The following is a 20972-nucleotide window of genomic DNA, read 5'->3' as shown; positions in this document are numbered from 1 at the left end:
ATTTGTCACCTCAATACAGATGCTGCTCTACCAAAAAAAAAAAAAAAATCCTTGGTATTTATTTTCACACAATTTGAGATGGATCCTCCCTGGGACAAACAGAACTAAATAATGCATACATTTTATTTCATGCTCTGATTCAGATGCACGAAAGGTAACAGAGATTTTTGCTAAATTAAATTGCTTTACAACTCTTGGAAGGGGTAACAAAACAGTATACAATATGAGAAAACTTTGTGCTACACAAGACTACAAGCAAGATACGATTCATACATACCATTTCTTGGATTTTAACCGTGGGGGAGGGTTCCTGGGTATCAGAAAGAGTGCCCTCATGGGGTGCATGTCACAAAGTGCTGAAGGGAACAAAACAAAACCACACAGAGACATATAGACACTGGTTTAGTTGCTCTATGTCAATGCCATGACTTCAGCTTCCACAACCACTCCCACCATCCCAAACATCGGTGCAGAAGATGCAGAAGCAACACAGCTAAACAGAATTAGCCCAAAATGATAACTATTACACAGTCCAATGGGCCAATGGCAGCCCAAAAAAAGAAAGAGACTGAAGCAAGGATCAACCTCCAGAATCAACCAAGATGGGAACATCTGAGCATGGCCCTCCTTCAGCCCCAAGTCATCTGAGTTACTTTCCAGTCAATAAAATACTGGGAGATGATGATGGTGGAAGGGAACGACAAGAGTTACTGTTCCATACAATCCTCCCTCTACCTGCCCTGCTCTCCCATTATGGAGGGTGTTTCATTTTCACTCTCCAGCCCTGGGTATTTTCTTTACTTCAAGGCATGACAGTTTTGAAGCCTGGGAGGGTCAGTATCACACAGAATGATTGTCTGCAGAACTGAAATGCAAACCCATAACTTTTGCCCAAAGAAGTCCTGTTTGTTTCTGTGGACATTTAGTGGGAGTCCAGGATCAGTGCTGGACAGCTTTTCCTCCTGTTCCATAGCAAAGCAACATGGCAGAGCCAACACAGGGAAACAAGGCAGCAGGGAGAGAGGCAGCCCAAGACAGGTCTCTAGGAGCAATGTTTTAACCATCCTCCCATGTTTGATCTCTTACACTCTCAGTCTCAGCCTGAGCGATCACTGCAGGATGAGGTGACATTTACCACACAAGAGAAATTCAGGAGAAATGGACTGATGTGAAGAGAAATCTGCCTTCAAAAATAAGGGGCCACAATCTTGGCAAAACAGCCCCTCAGATCCCTATGGATTCCTGCAGACCACCAAACACAGAGATGGACTCTATAGTTGCTGGTGGAAGAGGAGGTAGGGCCCATGTCCCAGAGGACAAGATCTGTTCAGCATTTACAGAGGATCTTTGCATACTTCTAAAATGCCACTCTTGTGCTTTTACACAAAGGGGGCCAAGCTCTGCTTTGGTTTAGAAATGAACAAAATATTATTGTCCAATTCTAGGCTTACAAAGCCCACAGTTTTTTTACTGAAAGCCATAGAGGCAACCCAGTGTACTGAACAAAAAGGTATGGCAAAAAGGAGGTAGTACACTTAAAAGACAATGCTGGCTGAAGTTTCCTGGGAGCAGCTCTCACTTGGACATTCATGCAAATGTGCAATTAGGAAGGACAAAGGAAACAACCTAAAACTATCAGGCCTCCTAAAACATAAATCAACACATGACTATTGTGATTTGATTTCTAAATCTTACATTAAAGTCAGTAAGAACAACAACAAAATCAGGCAACAGCTACAACAAAATAACCAATTTTTAGGTGGAAAATACCAATACTTCAACATGATTATTTCAAAGATATTTCATGCTGGGCTGTGTTGAGGTGGTAGACTTTTATGTGTAAAAAAATTAACTTTCTCTTAGGTACCTTAGGCCCTTATTTTTTAAATACAGAGCTCCAGCTGATGGTGAGGGTAAGTACATTTGCAAAATCAATAAGGACTTTCATAATAATTATTATTAGAAGTCAAAACACCATGCCTAACTTCTTTTCTTTTCAAAGGTTTCTGTCCTCCTCACATATCTGCTGTTTGCCTTTATATTCTGAAAAAACTACATGAAAGGAAAACAACTTATTAAAAAGTTGGGCAATTTTGTTTCCAGGTTTTCCTCTTAAATCCAAACTAAGTGATTGTGATCCCTGCTTGAGTTCAGGGCTTTGTCCTGAAGAAGGATTTACAGCCTAAGCCATGTCACCACTAAGGAAGATTAACACCACCCACTGATGAGTGGAAACAAAAGGAGAAGCAATGTTAGCATTATCCAGACTGATAGAAAGGCAACACAGAAATAGTTGCTACAAATGCTTTTTTCATTAAGATCTGTTTCCTCAAGGCTCCACTGACCCTCTCCCCAGCTGAGTTTTCAGTATTCCAGGCCAGTCCACAGTCAAAGTGGGACACAGCTCCAAAACACAATATACTACCCATAGGAAGGAAGTCAGACACTTGATTAGCTTCCAAATATTCCTGCTATAGAAATTAAATTACTGCAGTCTGCACTGTAGTGCTCAAACACAACCCTATCTTTATCAAAAACACTGCTATTTATGGGATTTTATATTTATAGAGCAGGCAAAACCAAAGAGAACAGAAATAACATGGGGATACTTTCAGAAACCTCAAAACAAGGCTTAAATTACAACCAGCATGGCCCAAGTGTACGTTTCAGCCTTAAGGAGCCCTCTGGAGAAGCACAGGTGTCACTTACGGGGAGCTCCTTCTGCCATCTCTATGGCTGTAATGCCGCACGACCAAAGGTCACTCTGCAGAAAAAGAGACACACCAGATGTTAGCAGGTGCACTCACCCATTCACACAGTAGAGATTACTATTTAGAGAGGCCCTGTAGGTGAGGCTGAAACCAAATACCACGGCTATTTAAATAATATAAGCCTCTGTTATCTTGTAACTGTACCATAAAATCCTACTTTTCACATAATACAGATGTATATGCAGAAACACACATGTTCTTATTGAGTGAGCAAACAACCCTTTCCAATAGCACATAAAAATATATTCACGTTATGACAATGGGAAATACATTTGCCAGAAATCTAAGCCTATGAAACAACAGAATTTTCAATATTCCCTTGTCAACAAAGAACTGAACAAGGGCATTCCCACGGTGTGCAGAGATGCAGCTATAAAAGTAAAAGTTCAGCTCAAATTTAAATTGGCCAGACTTGTCAAAAACTACAAGAAAGGGTCTTCAGATGTGTAAACAAACAAGCAAGAACAAAAGGAAAATACAGGCCCACTGAAAGGAGAGGTGAATTAGTCACCACTGAAAAGGCAGACACTCCCAAAACTTACACTTCTGTCTTTACCACAGGCTCCCAAAATTTACATCTCTGCCTTTACCACAGGCATTACCTACAGCCAAAGCCAACATTCCTCCCCTAAAATCTCAGCTTTGCTTAAAACACTACAGAACAAGAGTCCTTCAGTGGCAGCCTTTCAAGGTACCACCTCTGGCCAGCATCTCTGACTTGGGAGAAACCAAACAAGAGCCAGGAAAATCAAACATAGGGAAGAGATGGAGGAGTCCTGGCAAGGAAACAACTTCAGAGACTGACACAGCTTAATGGGCAAAATACTGGAGGTGACTGCTGTGAAAGAGAGCTGTTCTTGAGCAAAGCAGTCCTCATTTCTGGTCATAACTGTGATTTTTAAAAAAGTACTTAAAACTAAGGAGCAAATAAGCCCTTCATGCACTACAAGCAGAGAAGCACTTCTAAAGATCATATTTTCAGACCCAGCAAGGCACTCTTCTCTTAGTCAAATGCAGCCATTTAAGCTAAATTGCATATGTCCATGATCTTCCAGAATCTTACAAACACTAATTTTTTGTGAGCCACCACTCTACAGCTCCACCAGGAACAATAAACAGATGTTTACAGAGGCCAGAGTTATTTTTCACATCACTACTGCATTAACAAATATTGCAGGGAGTTTTTTTCTGCTGTAATAAATCAAACCTTCCTTACTAGTAACAACAACTCTATCTGGAAAGATATAAAACATTAGGTTTAGTACAATGAGATGTTGAATGTAAAAAGCAATTAAATCAAGAGAAATAGGATCAATCTGATCAATCTTAGTCAAAATGTACAAAAACACCAATTCAAATAATATGGGTCTTTTACAAAGATTTGGACACACACAAGTATGCTGATAGCTAACACTATCAGTCTCAGCAAAGTGATATAATTGATATTCAGCTCTATAATTCATTGTAAGCTCTTAATCCCTGGATTCCTGATATCCTTGTTATCCTTGGTTAAAGTTGGAACAATGCATTAGTCTAAGTAAAGATTTCTTTAAAAGCGTATTTTTATATTTTTTCTCTTTCCTTGTACTCTTGTTGAAGCTGAGAGGAACTTTCAAGATTACAGTATGTTTTCACTAGATATATTTAACTTTAAATACATATACCTAGTATTCTTAAGGGTAATGCAAATACCATCAAGCCAATTATGATTTTACAGTCCTTAAATCCTTGGTTTGCAGCAAGCTACGTAAAGAATGATCTTTGTTAAGAAATGTTGTGATTGATAATTTTTTATCCAAAAAACCACGTATATGTACCCTAAAATCAGAAATAGTTATAAGAGTTCCTTCTGTACTTAAATGGCTCTCCAGACAGTGGTTCTATTTAAGGCAAGGCCTGAAATGTATTGTTCTGGGTTAGCACAGTAACTGGGACATAGTGTAACACAATTTTAGGTACAGCCATTACACAACTGAGAACACAAGAATTTCCAGGTAAACTCTTTTCTGCCTTCTCTGAGCACCTACAGCACCCTGAAGTCCTGTATTTACATCTCAAAGCTATGATAATACAAGCAGCAGAAACTGTTCAAGATCACAATTTGATAGTATCCTCACCTTGTACTTCAGTAATAAGAATGTAACTACATAAAATAGTTATTACTTTTACAAAGCATAAGAAGTCTCAAAACCTGCCATAGTTCACAGACATTTATATTGCACGTGCATATTTTGGGTATTTTCTCTGAACAGGATTCTTACTCTGTAATCATACGTAGCATCTGGATTCTCATCACAGGCAATAACTTCTGGAGCCATCCAGTAGGGAGTCCCAATGAAAGTGTTTCTCCTGCCAACTGTCCTGTCCAGCTGAGCACTCACACCAAAATCCACTGTGGGTGGGAAAAGAGTGAAATTAAATAAGAGGGGGGAAATGCAATGATTACTTTTGCAAAGAGATTTGAAAGTAAAGCCCTGCAGAAGTCCCACGTGGGAGGACTATGCTGAAGAGAAGTAAGAGGATTAATTCTGAGGCAAGTGAGCCCTCATGGCTCACACAAAATGTGCCTGGGCACAAGTGTCAAGGGACACAGCTGCATACAATCATCTCTCCTGTACCTCTCACTGGTCTGCCTGGACAGAAAGGAGAGCACAGCTGCAAAAGTACTGCCTGGGAGGCTGAGGAAAGGCTATTTATTCCCATCCCACATGGTGAAACCAAGCACCTTTGCCTATGCAAAAACAGCCACTTCCCAAAGGTACCTCTCATGATATGGGAAAACTGCAGGCATAAACACATCCCTTTCAGCTCACCACTTTTTCTGCTCTGAAATTGGACAGCAAAAATAATCTACTGTTCAGCAAGCTGCTCTCTGATTCAATGCATAGAGCAGAAACATCGTTGAGAGCAAAAGATGAGGGTTATTCAGGAAGTGCTAACTTGGAGCACACATGCACACAGGCTGTGAAAGAGATGCCCATTTCATTACAAAGCAGTTACATTACAGAGGTGTTTTCTGCCTTTCATTTCACCCTGCTTATGACCACAGTGCTGTGTATCTTTCTCTACCAGTAACTGCATCTGCCCTAAGAGGGCTGTGTCAGCTTCACTGCACCCACCATCTGAGTGACACTGACAAACTGGTGGAGACAAGCTCAGTGGAAGCAAAGCTTTGGAAACTACTGTGCTCCATTTTGGACTGAACGAAGGAAAGCTCTCCCCAGAGCTTCCTCCTCCAGCAGCCGGGACAACTTCCCATGCCTGATGCTGCAGGAAGGTGTAATGCAAACCAGAAGGGATGTGGGCTGGGTGGGAGGCCTTCAGCATGGCTCTATATTTAACGAAAAAAAGGTGGCGAGTGTAGCATGATACAAACACAGAAGGTTGACATGTGCACTAACTGAAAGAGACAAATTAGAGAGGAAATCAAAAACGAGTATGTCCACTTGGCAGGAGAGAAGAGCCCAGGGATGAGCACGATTTTCAGCACGCATGCCAGAGCTGGAACTGTGTTTTGAATTCAATGCCACACTCCCTTGAGAGTGCTGTCCAGATCATATTTTTGTGTCCAGAACCTGAACAGCAGGTGCTATTTTAATTAAAACCAAATACAAGAGAGACTCCTGACACTTCCTAAATACAGAATAAAGTGAATCAGAACAGACTCAAGTTACACACAGCTCAGTGGGGGAAACAAAATGATCCCTGCACCGATTCTGGCATGAAAACCAACATCTTCCAACCAAATTCAACAACAAACTGTGCTCTGTCCTCTCCAAGCAGGAGGAAATACATGCAGGCTGTCAAGCCACATGGAACCACTGACAGAGTACTCATGCTATAAAACATGTTGCAGGGCTCTTAAAGAATGAAATTAATTTGGGAACATAATAAAACTAAAGGCTGAAAAAATGAGGAAGTGGACATGTGTACCTACTTACCAAGTTTCACTTCTGCATTCTCTGTTAACAACACATTTTGCCCTTTGATATCCCTGTGAATCACATGATGGGCATGAAGATGTGCCAACCCCTGCATTAAGAAGAGAGGAAGGAGAGGATGTGCAGAGTTAGGGTCTTGGCTCAACAACAGACTATCCATACCCAGCAGCCCCAAAGGTCACAGCACTGCACCTCGACCTCTTGAAACTGGGTGCATGGGACCTGCAGCACACCACCCACACAGCTTTTGGTGATGGAGCAGAGACACAGGCCTCAGATCATGCACACACAGTACCTAAACACAGCCTAACATCTGCACTGTGCAAACACCTCCCAGCTGTCCTGTGAAGAAAGTTCAGCTCCCACAAAGCCCCTGTGCAATTACATTCTAAATGACATCAGTGTCGGTGTATGCCACTGACTTCTCACATGCACAGGGTCACACTCAGAATTTAGCTGGGAAGGGAGGTGGAAGGAGAAAGGAGGCAGCATCCATGTGTATATATGCACCCCCAAGAAGGAGGTGGGGGTGATGGACTGACAGTCATGTTTGAGGGCAAGGGAGGACAGATGACAAAGGCATGCTGTACTGCAAAACTGCAGTTCTCTTCTCTAGCCTCCATAAACATGAAGCCAGATAATTGTAGCTCAGGAAAAAAAAAATGCAAAGGGGAAAAAAAAAAAGCGTAAGCGTTATACTTTCCAAAGGAAACAAAACCTCCTGGCATACGGTGCTTTTTGTTGAGACAGCACCTGGATATATGCCCCAAAGCATTAGCCATGTGGAGGGAGGGCTGAGAAAGACATATGTTGCATTTTACTCTCTAATGTAATTGGGAGAACAACAGGCAATCCTCTTAGCAACTGCCTGTATTTTGGGCTCTCCTCAGTTTTCTGCTTGGAAAATTGGAGTCTCCAGTGGGATCATCTTGCCTGTTCATGTTGCCTTCATAGTCTTTTAATGTTTTGAGAAAAATAAAGAAATAGAACCTTTACAGCTGCAAGAGGTTAAGAGAATAGTGGTTGCTGTAGAGAAGTATTTCTTAACACATGTTCTTCATTAACTGATCATTTACCAGTTTGCCTACATAACCATTGGGCTGTTTTCCTTTTCTAAAACAGTTAATGAGTGTGACAAAAAAACACCATCCACAGTTTCTCTTCCACACATCACAAGCAGATCAAGTGAACAGCTGATGTCCCTGAGACCCTTCACTGACTGTTAATTCTAAGCATGGTCTTATTTTTCACAGGAATGAAGGCTTTTCCACAGCTTCACACAGGATATTTTTAAAGCCTTCTGCTACTCTGACCCAGCCAGAGAGATAATCGTCTGTTCTCTCCAGAGTACCATTTAACCTTACTGAAAAACACATTTGGGATTGCAAAGGGCTGGGAGGAGACAGAGGGGCACATCTCCACTTTCCTGCAGTCCCCAGACCTCTACAACCACACAAGGATCCACTGGGTCAACCTTCACCTGTGTCTCAACCTACAGCAATCTTTGGCACTTTAGCTCCTTTTAACTTTGTGTTACATGACCTCTCTCCTGCACCTCTGACAAGCTTTGTGTTTAATCAGGGCTTGAAACATCACATTGCAATGTGGTTTTAGCATTCCTTTTTTCCAGATATTTCAATTCCTTATGGTCAATAATTAATGCTCCTTTTGCAAATCTCTCACTGGGATGAGATAATAGTTTTCCCTAACTCTTTTCTGAGATAAATAATTTTTTCCGCTTCTCAGCACGTGTTTGACTGCTTTATCTAAGGAGGTTCTAGGATGAATGCAACATTGCATGGAATAACTCCAAGCCCACATGTCTCTCAAATCAAGGATAAGATAGTCCTGCAGAAGTTAGTTTTTCTCATATTAAAGCATGCTAACCATTTGTTTTGAAATACAACTACTTCCTTGTAAACAAATTAAAATGTGCCAGTCAAATACCAGCAGCTAGACTCTCCTCTAGCATTTTAAATTACAGCAAGAGACCAGACCTATGTGTTTCCCTCCATCCTCATCTTAAAAATTGCCAAGGCAGAGCAAATGTGTAACACAGACTACAGCAGCATTGATTTATGCAAGAGCCAGTGCTCATTTCCTTTAACATAAAGCCCTTCAGAACTTCATTTATGATTAAGCAATTGAACAAACATACTGTGTAGTGGTATGGGTAGGAGGCAATTTGTTTTACAAAGAAGCACGAGGAAAACCATCCCAGATTTACTTAGTGAAGCAAAACAAATGCCAATTCAAAAAGCACTTAAACTGTACCAACTGGAAATTAAATATTAAGAGTAATTAAAGTTTCGATTTTAGAACAACTGGTAAGCTGCATTCCTCTTCCTGAAAATCTTCTGCAGCACTGCCTGTGAACACCACACAGGGCACATACAGAGTGACAGAGCTGCTTGCTCTAGACACACTGCAGGAATAACACAAGATGAGAGCACAGCACAGAATTCCTGACTGCTGCCTGAGCCAACAGCTCTTCCTCCATGGACTTGATCAGGAGGAGAAAAAGGCAGCTGCAAGCATATTTAGAGAAGCCCATTCTGTATGCTGCTACTGTACTACAACACTAGCTCAGCCTCAGGTCTTGTGGACACTGTTTCACAGCTTCTGCAGTAGGTAAGGTCACTGCCTCCTCTATTGGCTTCTCATGACTAGAAATTGCAATTTTCTGCAAGGCTTCTGCTACAATACAGTACAACTCACACCAAATTAAATGATGTGGAGCAGACATCTATCTGCTCCTACGCACTCTCCAAGTGATGACATGGCTAATGGGATTGATCAGAAACAGCTTCTTGCAGAACCTCAAGCTACATCTCTGTAAGACTGTTTCTGTGTGGGGCACAGTATTTTCCTTACCCGGAGAATCTCTCTGGAGATATATGCTATCCAGTCCTCTTTCAGGGTATTCCCTTTTGTGTTCTTCACAAGGTCTGTGATAGAGCCAGCTCCACAAAACTCCATAACAAGCTGCAAAACAAATACCAGTGTACAACCAACATTAAACACAGATCTCAGCTGTTTAGCAAAGCAAAATAATCAGGTTACCACATTGATTTGGGAAACTCTTACAAAGCAGAAAATATATTTTACATCTCTGCCTGGAAAATGGATTCAACCAAATGTCTTCAATGTGTGTCAGATATATATGGAATGTGTCTCACATTAGTTACCACATTTTCAAGGACTGATTTAATCACTGTAACTTAATGCTAGGAATCTGGATTTGCTCAGCTATGCAAAATGCATTAGCAGGAAGAGCACATCCAATGCTGAAGGAATCAAACAGATCACATCACTACAACACTTCTTATCCTTTAACTTCTATTTATTTACAAAAGAACAGATGCCCTGCCATTTCAACCCCAAACTTCAGTCCTCTAGAGGGTTTAGATGAGGTGGGATAAAAAATGTACAATCTCAAGTGCAGCTTTCTTTTTACAGTCACATATTCTTACTGCTCAGCTCAGCTGTCTTGTTCCTATGGAACATGTAACTATCCATCTGGGAAACAGGGGAAAAAAAGTTACTTAAAGAACAAATCCACTGCTTATAGCAAATATTGGTTCAGACAACCCCTTAAGGATATGTGATTAGCCTCTGTGATTCACTTATCTAGCAGTTCAGGCAAGCACCAAACTCCTTTAGTTCATTTTCCCATAAAGTGGTATTGCTCTGATCATCAATCTATATCCAAAAGGGAAAGACTTAGGAACGTATTTGAAAAACACCTGCTTACCCACAGTTGGTCATCATGTCCTGGAGGACTTTTCTTAATGAAAGCACCATAATAAGTTGCAATATTTCTATGATGAGAATATTTCTTAAGCATATTAATCTCCAGTTTGATTTCTTCTTCTTCATCCTTTGGAAAAAAAAAAAAACAAATTCCAATATGTTTAATATATCACAGGCATTATTGATTTATTCTTCACCTTCACACAAGTAGATTTTTTTCTAAACTTCAATTTATACCAACATCATGCTCAGTAAACCCCTCTGATGTTCATGCCATCAAAATCCTGTCTATTGAGATGGTCTAAAACAAGCCTTTCTCAAGTTTTCAGTAGTGTAAAAAAGCAAATAAAAGATGCAATGGATTTGATCCAGTGATGGAACATGACATAATCTGTTTTAAAAGCCCTATGCTTGTAATACCTTTAGCAAATCCATAGCTGGCAGGCTGAGAATTTATGACAGAGGAGTTTTATTTCCACCTTCCTCATTTTTCCTCCTTCAATTTTGGAAATTTCAACCAGCTCTATTTAAATGCCATACAGTGGCTTTGTGAAACCCGCTAGCAAAGCAGGTTCTCATCTCGATGCCAGCATGGGACTAGCACAGGAAAACAGAGGTGGAGATCAGGAATTCCCCTTTTTGCAAGAAAAAGGCTTTTGCCTCGTGCACAAGCTTCCTTCTCCTCCTCCATCTGCCTCTGTGGAGGAAGAGCAAGTGCATCAGGAAGAACGGGCGAGGAGCCCAGGCAGTAAACAGGATGCTGAGACACAAAGGCAGAGGAAGGATTTCCCCTGGCTCCCCCCTCTTCAGAAAGGTGCCAAGCAAAGAGCAGCTCAGGTGAAGGGAGGTCATCCCTGCCAAGAGCTGAAATGGGTAACATAATGAAACCACTCCTTAAAACACCCACAACCTGCTTTTGAAGTGATAGCAGGACATGTTGCATGGAAGGATCCTCACACGCTTTGAGGTGTTGTCTGAGCAGGCAGCCAGCAGACACAGAAGAAGGAGCAGACACCAACCCACCCCTAACTCTCTCTTCCCATACCTAGGAAGTCTTTTTCAAGCACCTATCAAGGCAACAAATTAAAAGGCAGATGGATATCCCCTTCTGCTCCACAATTTTATATCCACAGATATCCAAGCAGAAAAACGTCTACCTTCAATTGATTCCAGGAAGAACCCAAAACTTCTCCCTACAGCTGCTGGCTGATGGGAATGGTAGCACATATTCTGATTATCCTGTGATGTCAAAGCTCATTAGATGATAAAATTTTAAGCCTTAAACTTCCTTGCAATTTGTACCACGCTAGCAATCAAATATCCTATGCATGACATAGGCTGATGTTAATACCAGCTACAAGTTAACTGTTTATACACACTGGTACATCCAGCTTGAATAAAAGAAACAACTCTCTGCTACAACTATTTCAAATACTCTAACAGTGGGATGCAAGGCTTACTTGTAAATTATTATGACAGAATTCCCAAAATGCACCAGGGATAAACTATTCTTATATCTTCTCAGAATGCATCTTTGAACTAAAATACAGTGTATTTCTGGAACACTGAACAAAACAGAAAAGAATCTTGTAAATCAAAGTTCCCAGTCAACAGCAGCCCTGGGAGAAAGCATTGTGAGAAAAGCTTTTTGAGCCAAAAGCTAACTTGGTGCTTCCTCAGCTGCTTCTGTTGTCCTTGCTGTTGAATGACTTTTTTATTTATCCAGACTATATGCAAAAAGGAAAAAAAAGAAAAAAAAAAAAGATAGAAGAGGAATACAGGCTTACATTATGTCAAATCTCTGAACTGTGCATTTAGGAAAAAAAAAAAGAACAGGAGCACTATTAAACTTGATGCTTTGGGTCTTAATTGCTGGTAGGTTAATATGTATAATTGGATTAATCTGCTATTTTCAACTGACTTTTTAGATAAAAATTACTTCCTACCCTCAGCACATGAACACAATAGATTTTACAATACAATGGGCAGGATATCCTAAAGGTTGTTTGTGTTTATTTATTGTAACAGCAGCCAAAATGACAATACTTAAACAGGATCTATTTCTGAAAAATAAAATAATAAAAATCCCAGCCCCCTACCCTCCAAAATAAAAAATCCTGAAGAACAAACAACAGAAAAGACACACACAGAGCCAGCAGACTGAGTCTGTGTCACAGCACCTGCTCTAAGGCCTGCAGCAGCATCTCCCCAAATATCTCCTTCAACTACAATTAACAATGGTCCTACATTCACATTTCAGCTGCCTTTGAGAGCACTTGTCCACAACACAAATAGCACCTCACCTACAGTTCAATCCAGTACAAAATCCAGTCTACAATAATAAGTGGATTCAGTAATTTTTGCCAGGCTTTGGAAGACTCCACTTGCTTAGAGTGGATCGATAACTCCCTGGCAATGAGTCTTGAAGACTTTGTGGCGACAGGAACTATTATAAGGATTAATCAGCACAGAAAAGGCTGAAGCACCAGCGTGGTACAGCAATTGGTGGAAGACTTTAAAAAAAGGAAATTAAAAACAACAAGTTGGCCAGACCAAAACTGTTCTGTTCCAGATTCAGGAGATTTTTTTTATTTTTTTTTCCAGGGTACAGGTCATTTCATCCCGATGTGGATATCTGAAAGAGGCCAAACAATGCTCACTCTACCGGTGTTTACTTCTCCCCACTAACTACAAAAGGAGGGTGAGGTCATGAGCCAAGATGCAGACACCAATCTTGCAGATGTCTTGCATCAGGGTGAGATGAATCCCACCCAAAAATCTCCCCAGATAAGGCCATTTCCGCACAGATCTCCTCATGGACACGCGTGCCCCAGGGAGGGCAGGCTGCAGCCTGCAGCAGGGATGCCCCTGAGGAGACCAAGGTGCTTCAGCAGCTGTCCTGAGAGCCAGCCTCAGAGAAGGAAGGACTGTCACCTCCTCCAGACAACACATGCACTGCACCACCACCACCAACAGTCCCTCCATTTGCAGAGGCAAGGGTATCACAAAAGCAGAAAATTAAAACTGATTGAGGCAAGAGAGTGTCATTCTCATAAAGTAATACAAAAGTACATCTTTTTTTCTTGAAGGAGAGAGGCAGCTGGTGAGCCCTTCCTAGTGATTTTATGCAGCTGGCATCAATTACCACTTTAAGTCATTATCTATGAATACAAACTCCCATTGAAACCCTCTTTGTCTTCCCTCTGATCGAGCCGGTGGAAGTGTTTTATACTTATACATTCACTGTCTGTTTGTGACAGCACGTCTGATTACCAGTAATTTTTGCAGAAAGCTATACTTTTGCAAGACCCACGTGGTTAAATCAAGCTTGGAGCAGCTTTCCTTTCCCTTTTCATGTGTTTCCCTCCAGAGAATAAATGGACGTGCCAGCATCCCTAGGGGTTTCTAACTGCAACACTCTTTTACCAAAATAATCTTGCCTATAAGATTAAAACCTGCACGACTCCCACACAGAAATCCACCTATGTACATTCAGATAATTTCTAACCATTTGAATTAGCACACTAAAAATAAACCCAGGTGTGCTACCTCAGCCTACCACCCAGCATTCTGCACCCATGCATTCTGCATGCAGATGGCAAATCAATGGCTTCTTTTTATTACTTCAGCATTTACAAAATTGTGATGATTTAAGTAGCTGAAGTTTTAAGTATCTGACCATGATTGCCACTGGAGAAACTAGCAGTCAAAAAATCTACTGCAGCTCCATGTAAGGAAGATTATCAGCTGTTTTCCAGAAGTAACACACCACCCCCTGCATCAGTACTGAATGAAAATGCTGCTTATTTGCAGAAATTTTTAGAAGATAAGGAATTCTGAGACACTTTGCTGGACATTTTTGAGGGATGGAAAAGAAGATAAATATGCTCTAGAAGTGTCAGAATCAGGGAGGATGTAACCAAAGGAAAAGAAAAATCACTTCAAGTGTGTCCCTAAACATCATTGTCTAGATGCCTCAGGAGAGCAAGCACAACAGTCCTGACCTATTCCAGTACTAAAACTGGCATGAGACCCCTATAAGAAAATGCATCTGAGAAACACACCTGGAGGAGTAAGCAGGAAGTAACACTGTTTCCCAAGCTCTATAGCATAATGAAATTATTTCAGGAGCTGAATTTTAACATTTAAAAAAACCCAAACCTCCCAAAGGTAGAACAAAGACATGACTCAGGGCATGTAAGTGGTGACTTTCCATCCAAACTCTCGATCTGACCATTGGTCTTGGCTGGTATTTATTTTGCCAGCTCGAGGAAGAGAAACGAGAGAATTTCCAAAGGTTTTATTTACCCTAATAAGACGAGGAGAAATATGAATGAGAAAACACAGTCCAGCAAAACGATGTTCTGTGATAAAGGAGAGAGCAAGTTTACTTATCCTACCAGATGATTTATACACTGCTCTAAATCTAAAGTGTGAAGCAGAATACAAATTGGTCCCTTCACTAACTTTGCCTTCTGATTTAAGAAATAAGACGGTGACAAATCTCTGCTCTCCCCACATAAATGGCATCCAGTCATTTTAAGCTACTGTCAAGGGGTTTTTTAGAATTAATATCGCTACCAAAAACTGGAAAGTCAAACACCAGCAAAATGGGATGGAGTGAGGGAAGCCTTCAATCTCCATTCCTTTGCTTTTCCAATGCTGCTCACAAAACTTTGCCTGTCTGTACCCATGCCTGGAGAATGGCAGCTGGCAACACTCTGCCTGGGGTTTCAGAGTAAGCTGAGTTCCTGAGCTCCAGTGGTAGCTTCTGGAATTTTGGAATCTTGGGATCATGGCAGAGTTGGGATCTGTGCAAAGCAGCATGCTCAGCCCAGCACTGGGAGTGAAAAGGCACTGCTAACCTATGGATCCCCCGAGCAGTGGAGAGGAAACCAGTTTGCCTTCACAGGCATCAAAATGATAACAACTTTCCCTTTCTTTTATCATCTACCCCGACAGATTAACTGAAGAAAAACAGAAGTCCAAAAGAAACCCCGTTTATTTTCCTTTCTGCTTCCTCTCACTTTTCATTTCTGCTTTTCACTTCTATTAAAAAAAAATTAAAGTCCTAAAGGACACCAAAACCACAAACAAAAATCTTCCTGGATAAATCAAATCACAACACCAACTTTTGCAAACTACCATTCTGCTCGAGTGTCACAACCTCCCTCCTCTTTGCACTTCAGACGTGGCCAGCATCCATTTGGAGCAGAATCTGTCCAGGACAGGGAAAGTCTGAATAGAGCCTAGCACAATAGGTGACCTTTTCTGCTGCTGGAATCCATAATATATACACTCGTTAATAAAGTTCTCACACACGAGGGAGATGTTTTGGCAAGCAAAGTTGGGGCAGTACTGCACACAGCACAGTGATTGAACTGGGAGCTGTGGCGCTGCCTCCAAGCTGGGAAGGAGGCTGTAATTTCAGGAGGAACAAAACCACAAGAGAAATGATACTCCAAGTGGGTAAGTCCCTGCCAGTGACTGCCAAGGTAGAAAGTTTGTATAAAGCAGAGCAGCTTGCAGTGCATAGAGTGCAACGTGGAAAAACGTGATCCTCTCCAACACCACAACAAAGTGTTGGAATTGGGAATAAGACATCAAACAGTTCATAAGAAAAGTATCAAACAAAGGCTTCTTGGGAGGGAAAGTCTAAACTGTTTTAAATATAAGACTTTTATCAAAAAGTGCAATAAATATTTAACAAGTCCTTATACAATCCCTCCTAAATCTTAACTTTTTTATTACATCCCATCCTTTTTGAGAGCCTTTTATATGCCTTTGAGCTTTGTCACCTCAAGCTAAAGACCTCATGTAAGCTTATTTCCCATCTGTCTCTCTCCTGTTTTACCTTCTCACTCCCAGCATTCTCTGTTCCCGTTTCACTTCACATACAAGGTCTCTTTTCCATGGACCCACATACTCTTCCCACCTTGGCATCAGCATTTGCCTGATTTCTCTGCACTGTCCTTCAAGTCCTTCCCAAACACAAACTTTTCCAAGGCCTTCTGACTGTACCCTCTTAAGAAAGGCATCCATCATGCCATACACTCGGTGACACTGATGGCACACCAGCCATCCAGCAAGCAGCAGCACGGGTGGTGAGCATCCCCCAGCACTGCTGGGAGGGAGCCTCAGTCTCTGCCCCCATCCACATGCACAGCCCATGCACAGAAAGGCCTTCATGGGCTTTACCATTTGGGAGCTTTCTGGAAGCAGGCATCCTGTCACTGTGAGCTGCCCACCAGCCTGCGAGCTGCTGCTGCTGCTGCTGCTGCTGCTGCTGCTGGCACAGAGCCATGCTGCCAGGAACAGCAAAGCAGCAACGCTGCGCAGGCTGTGAAGCTTTTTCAAGGGTCAAAAAAAACACCTTACTTTGGTGAGCACTGGCTGGCAGAACAGTGCTGTCCTTATGACCACATTCAGTTACCTTCAGTGACAACATTTCATCAAGCAGGTGAGAAACACTTCCGAATACACACAAAACAGAAGCTGCTTTGTGTCCCCTTGGCACAACATCTTCCCTATTGCACGCTAAATGCACTGTTTGAAACAAGAAAGCAAATGAGCCAGGCTGTTCACGACAGTGTCCTCTCTGAGGCTGCAGCCATAAAGCAAAGTTAAATTAGCTGGATAAGGAGGCATGAGGAAGGGCTGGCTCCTAGGCAGGGTCCCAGCAGTGCCCAAGGAGCCTGTGTCGCAGCATTGTGCAGGCAAAGGAGATGGAATCACGTGCGGGCAGGAAGGAGCCAAAACCACGTGAAGACAATACTTGTCTGTTGTCTTCCCCCTAAACCACCTCCTCTGCCAGTCTCTTCAACAACAGTATTTTCTTTCTTGCCTGATGTGTCTTCGGTGCCTTCACTGGTCACTGAATGAGCTGCTCTGAAGGCACAGAAACCACACACACCACTGCTGACCTCCCTCAGTAAAATCCCAGGATGCCACAGGCTTTTCCAAAGACAACCAAGAGAGAAACCTCCTAAGGGAAAATCCCTTCAACTATTTCCAAGGCTAATTCCTTGATCCTAGTCATGATTATTGAAAAGAGTTTCCTGCTCAGATTGCATGTTTGTCCCAGCTATACAATTCAACTGTCCATCCTCATCAAGCCTAAATTACTTACAAGTTACACAACAAATAGCCTTATACTGACATCTTCAGAGGTCTCATAAAAGAGGGAGGGACTAGTCCCCTACTTTCATCACTATTATTCATACTAAAAATGCCTGCTGCTATACAATTTCTACATCCAGTCTCAGGTTTCTTGTGATCAGAACAAGCCCTTCCTAGCAAATATTAAAATTAAGCCGGTGTGTGAAAAAAAGAAATCTCCTTTATGCAAAGCTCTGGGCTCAGATAATTAGAAGAGATGTAGACACTGGAGAGAAAGCAGGCTGATGCACAATGCCAAAATGTTGCACGGGTTTTTTACTTCCAATTTCAGCATGCATTTGATGCCAAGGAAAGCAGCATCTCAGGGGGTGACAGAGCCAAGGAAGGCATTTGCCCACTGCCTGTCCCTGCTCTGCCCTGGGCAGTACGAACCTCCACCACTCCCAGCTGGAGGGCAGATCTCCTTCCCAAAGGGATCAACATGAGTCCCTCCCTCCCCCCCCACATGTGCAGTCCAGATGCTGCTGGGGCTGCAGTTTGGACCTGGGAGATGTAAAAGGCTCCCAAGTCCTGCAGGTTTCATGCAGCTGGAGAGATTCAACAAGAAACTGAAGTTCTGGCTTGAGACTAAGCTTTAAACTTAGAGGGAGGCAGAAGGCAAACATCTGAGAGAAGAAACAAAAGGTTGAAATGACTGAAAGCAGATTTCCTATGCACCAAATGCCACACAGACATTTTATTAGCAGAAATGTAAACCAATAAAGTAAAATACATTAAAAATAGTGGTTCTGGCATAACACTAATGTTCTTCTAGTACATATGTAGTGAAAACCCATAATTACACAAAGACACTAATTTCTTTACAGGACAGATTTGCTCAATACACAGCCTTGCACCCACACTGACCAGCAAGTCTTGTAGATGAACAGGGAATAGGATATTTATTTACAATCCCTCTTTCATTTCATACACTGAAGGAAATCCAAATGCTACAAGACAAATAAAATATCCCAACGGTTTGGGATAACAAACACAAAAGCTATAACCATGCACACCCAAACAGGAACAGAACAATTGAGAAGATGGAAAAGTAATTCCACTTGGGCTTTCCTCAGGGTTGTTTCGCACAGGATCTTTTATGAAAATAAGATGGGGCTGGAGAAGTAGTTTACAAGAGAAATTCAGCAACTCTATGACATGCCACCATTTCTTTCCTGAAGGGCCTGGCACTGCTCAGTACATGATATTATTTAGGCCAAAAGACAGATTTGCAAAGCAGAGGGGGCAGACTGGTAATGGTACTCCAAAATCAATCACACAATAAGAAATAATTTTTTTAAAAAATAAATAAAACCAAAAAATTTCAAACCAAAACAAACAAAACCCACAAAAAACAAACAAAACCACCAGAAACAAAAACAAACCCAAAACACAGAGCAGCACAAACAAGTACCACCACAATTGCCAGCAGTGAGCAGCTGGTAGCCATGAAGCAAGTACCTCACAGTTCCAGGAGACACAGTGCCACCAGTGACCTTTCCCCATCTACATCACATACACCATCTCAGGTGGACAGACCCATCCCTCACAGGCACCCCATGTTAAATTGCAGATCTCCAGGTCACTTACACTCCAGGCTTCAGCATAACCACTGTAAGCCTAAAATTAGACAGAATGAACCCAGGCTTTGATCACTTTGGTCACATGAATGGTTAAAACAAAAAAATCACTGCTGGAAGACTGCAAGTTTTATTACGGTCTTGGTCTTCTGATGCCAAATTAACTAATAGGTGGAAGAACTTTGTAATATATTGCTAATCTCTCAGCTGTCCACATTCCCTAAGTCTTCTAATGCTTTAATTAAGGGAACTGTCCTCATTAAAATGCTGCGAGTGCAGCAATTTTTCCTTCCAAATATTTAAAACAGTCTGCAACACTAACAAAGCCCTGCATTTTGTCAGAAAATGAATACTAAGAAAAGTACCAAACCTGAAATTACTGTGTTTTCTCTGCAGCCAACCAATCCACTTATATAAAGTGACATACACTTCACTGAGTCTGCTACTACGAAGAAATAGATTTACACTTTTTTTCCAAAGTGGTCTACCATTGTCTAAGGTACATCTGCCAGGTGAAACTACTTCCAGACAGCTGTCACATCCACAAACACAGAAGGTAAAACATTGGCTTAAGAACTTGCCCATTTTTAGTGCAGTCAGTAACCTGTGCTCTGTTTCACACCCACAAAAGGAAAACTCAAAATTCTGCACCGTGCTACAGCTTCCAAAAATCTTCTTGTAAGCAAGGATTGGTGTGAGATCATGATCTGACTTATTCAACACAAGGTTTCTTTTGTGAAGCAGCCAAAATATGTAAATTGCCCAGGAATAAAAGAAATCGTCCGATCTGTACATGTGTCTTACAAACACGATTGAATGACACAGTGTGAGAGCACAAGTCCTTGCAAGTTTTAATTTCAGGTAATCTTTGCCTAAAGGTTAAACACTTTAGCTCCCCTGGTCCAATATTAGTCACCACTCAGCCTCTGTCAGTAATCCACAGCCTTCCTCCTGCCTTATGCAGAGAAACTACTGCAAATCCACAATGCCAGGTGCCAATAGGGAGGACCCAAGAGGTTCAAAGTCCCATTCCTCTCACCTGATGAGGGACAGAAGGAATCACAAAAACAGCTGCAACACCAGCCCACTGTGTGTATGAGAAACAGGCTGAATAAACCACTGTCTGCACAGACCATGGGTAGCTGGGAAGAGGAGAAGGGAGGAGACTGGACCAAGCCCTACAGGTTTGTCAAAATCATTTTTCAAAATACTCCAGAAAATGCTTTTGGTTTCTTACATCAACACTGCACGCAAAGATTACTTAAAAAGCTGGGAGGAGGAGGCTTGCTCCTAACTCCCTTTGTCACCACTCCACTTTCTCTTCCCTCTGTTTTGGTGAAAACTGCTCCTCATAACACAGTGACAGAGCAAAAAACTAGTATCAAGTTAGTAGCTGTGACACCATCAGACCTGCACAGACCTACTGAAACCTTCCTTTTCAAGCCCTTAAACCATCTGCTACTTCTTGGGAAGTAATGGGCTCCTCCAACAAAGGATAAACCCAGGCCCATGACAGATCCCAGACTAGACCTGGGATTTCTGTTCCTCTCTGGTCTTCTTTATTCCCAAAACCTACAACGTAACAACATCTTTAAGGATGAAAAAACAACACCATGCTAAGCTACTCTGGAGGAATAAACAGAAAATAAATAACTATAAATATGTATGCTAAGAGCAGCTTTCCTAAAGCAGACCTCACCAACTTGCTTGTTCATGTATGAGATCCATGTTTATAACCCTAGGGGTTTTCAAAGCAAGAAGGAATATGG

General features: G+C 41.7%; 1 protein-coding gene across 10 annotated transcripts in view; it reads right to left on the bottom strand.

The window, feature by feature from the left end:
- MAP4K4 (mitogen-activated protein kinase kinase kinase kinase 4) overlaps positions 1 to 20972 on the bottom strand; it is a 162424-nt gene that overhangs the window by 47237 nt on the left and 94215 nt on the right. For all 10 annotated transcript variants that reach the window (XM_079314607.1, XM_079314611.1, XM_079314605.1 and 7 more), the window contains exons 4-9: positions 10467 to 10592; positions 9587 to 9697; positions 6713 to 6803; positions 5033 to 5163; positions 2710 to 2764; positions 278 to 356 (exon numbers count right to left, since the gene is read on the bottom strand). In XM_079314607.1, the coding sequence (XP_079170733.1) occupies positions 278 to 356; positions 2710 to 2764; positions 5033 to 5163; positions 6713 to 6803; positions 9587 to 9697; positions 10467 to 10592 (593 nt within the window). The remainder of the gene's footprint in view (positions 1 to 277; positions 357 to 2709; positions 2765 to 5032; positions 5164 to 6712; positions 6804 to 9586; positions 9698 to 10466; positions 10593 to 20972) is intronic.

The sequence above is a fragment of the Erithacus rubecula genome, assembly GCF_903797595.1.
Source record: "Erithacus rubecula genome assembly, chromosome: 1".
Lineage (NCBI taxonomy): Eukaryota > Metazoa > Chordata > Aves > Passeriformes > Muscicapidae > Erithacus > Erithacus rubecula.
This window is presented reverse-complemented; position numbering and strand designations above follow the sequence as displayed.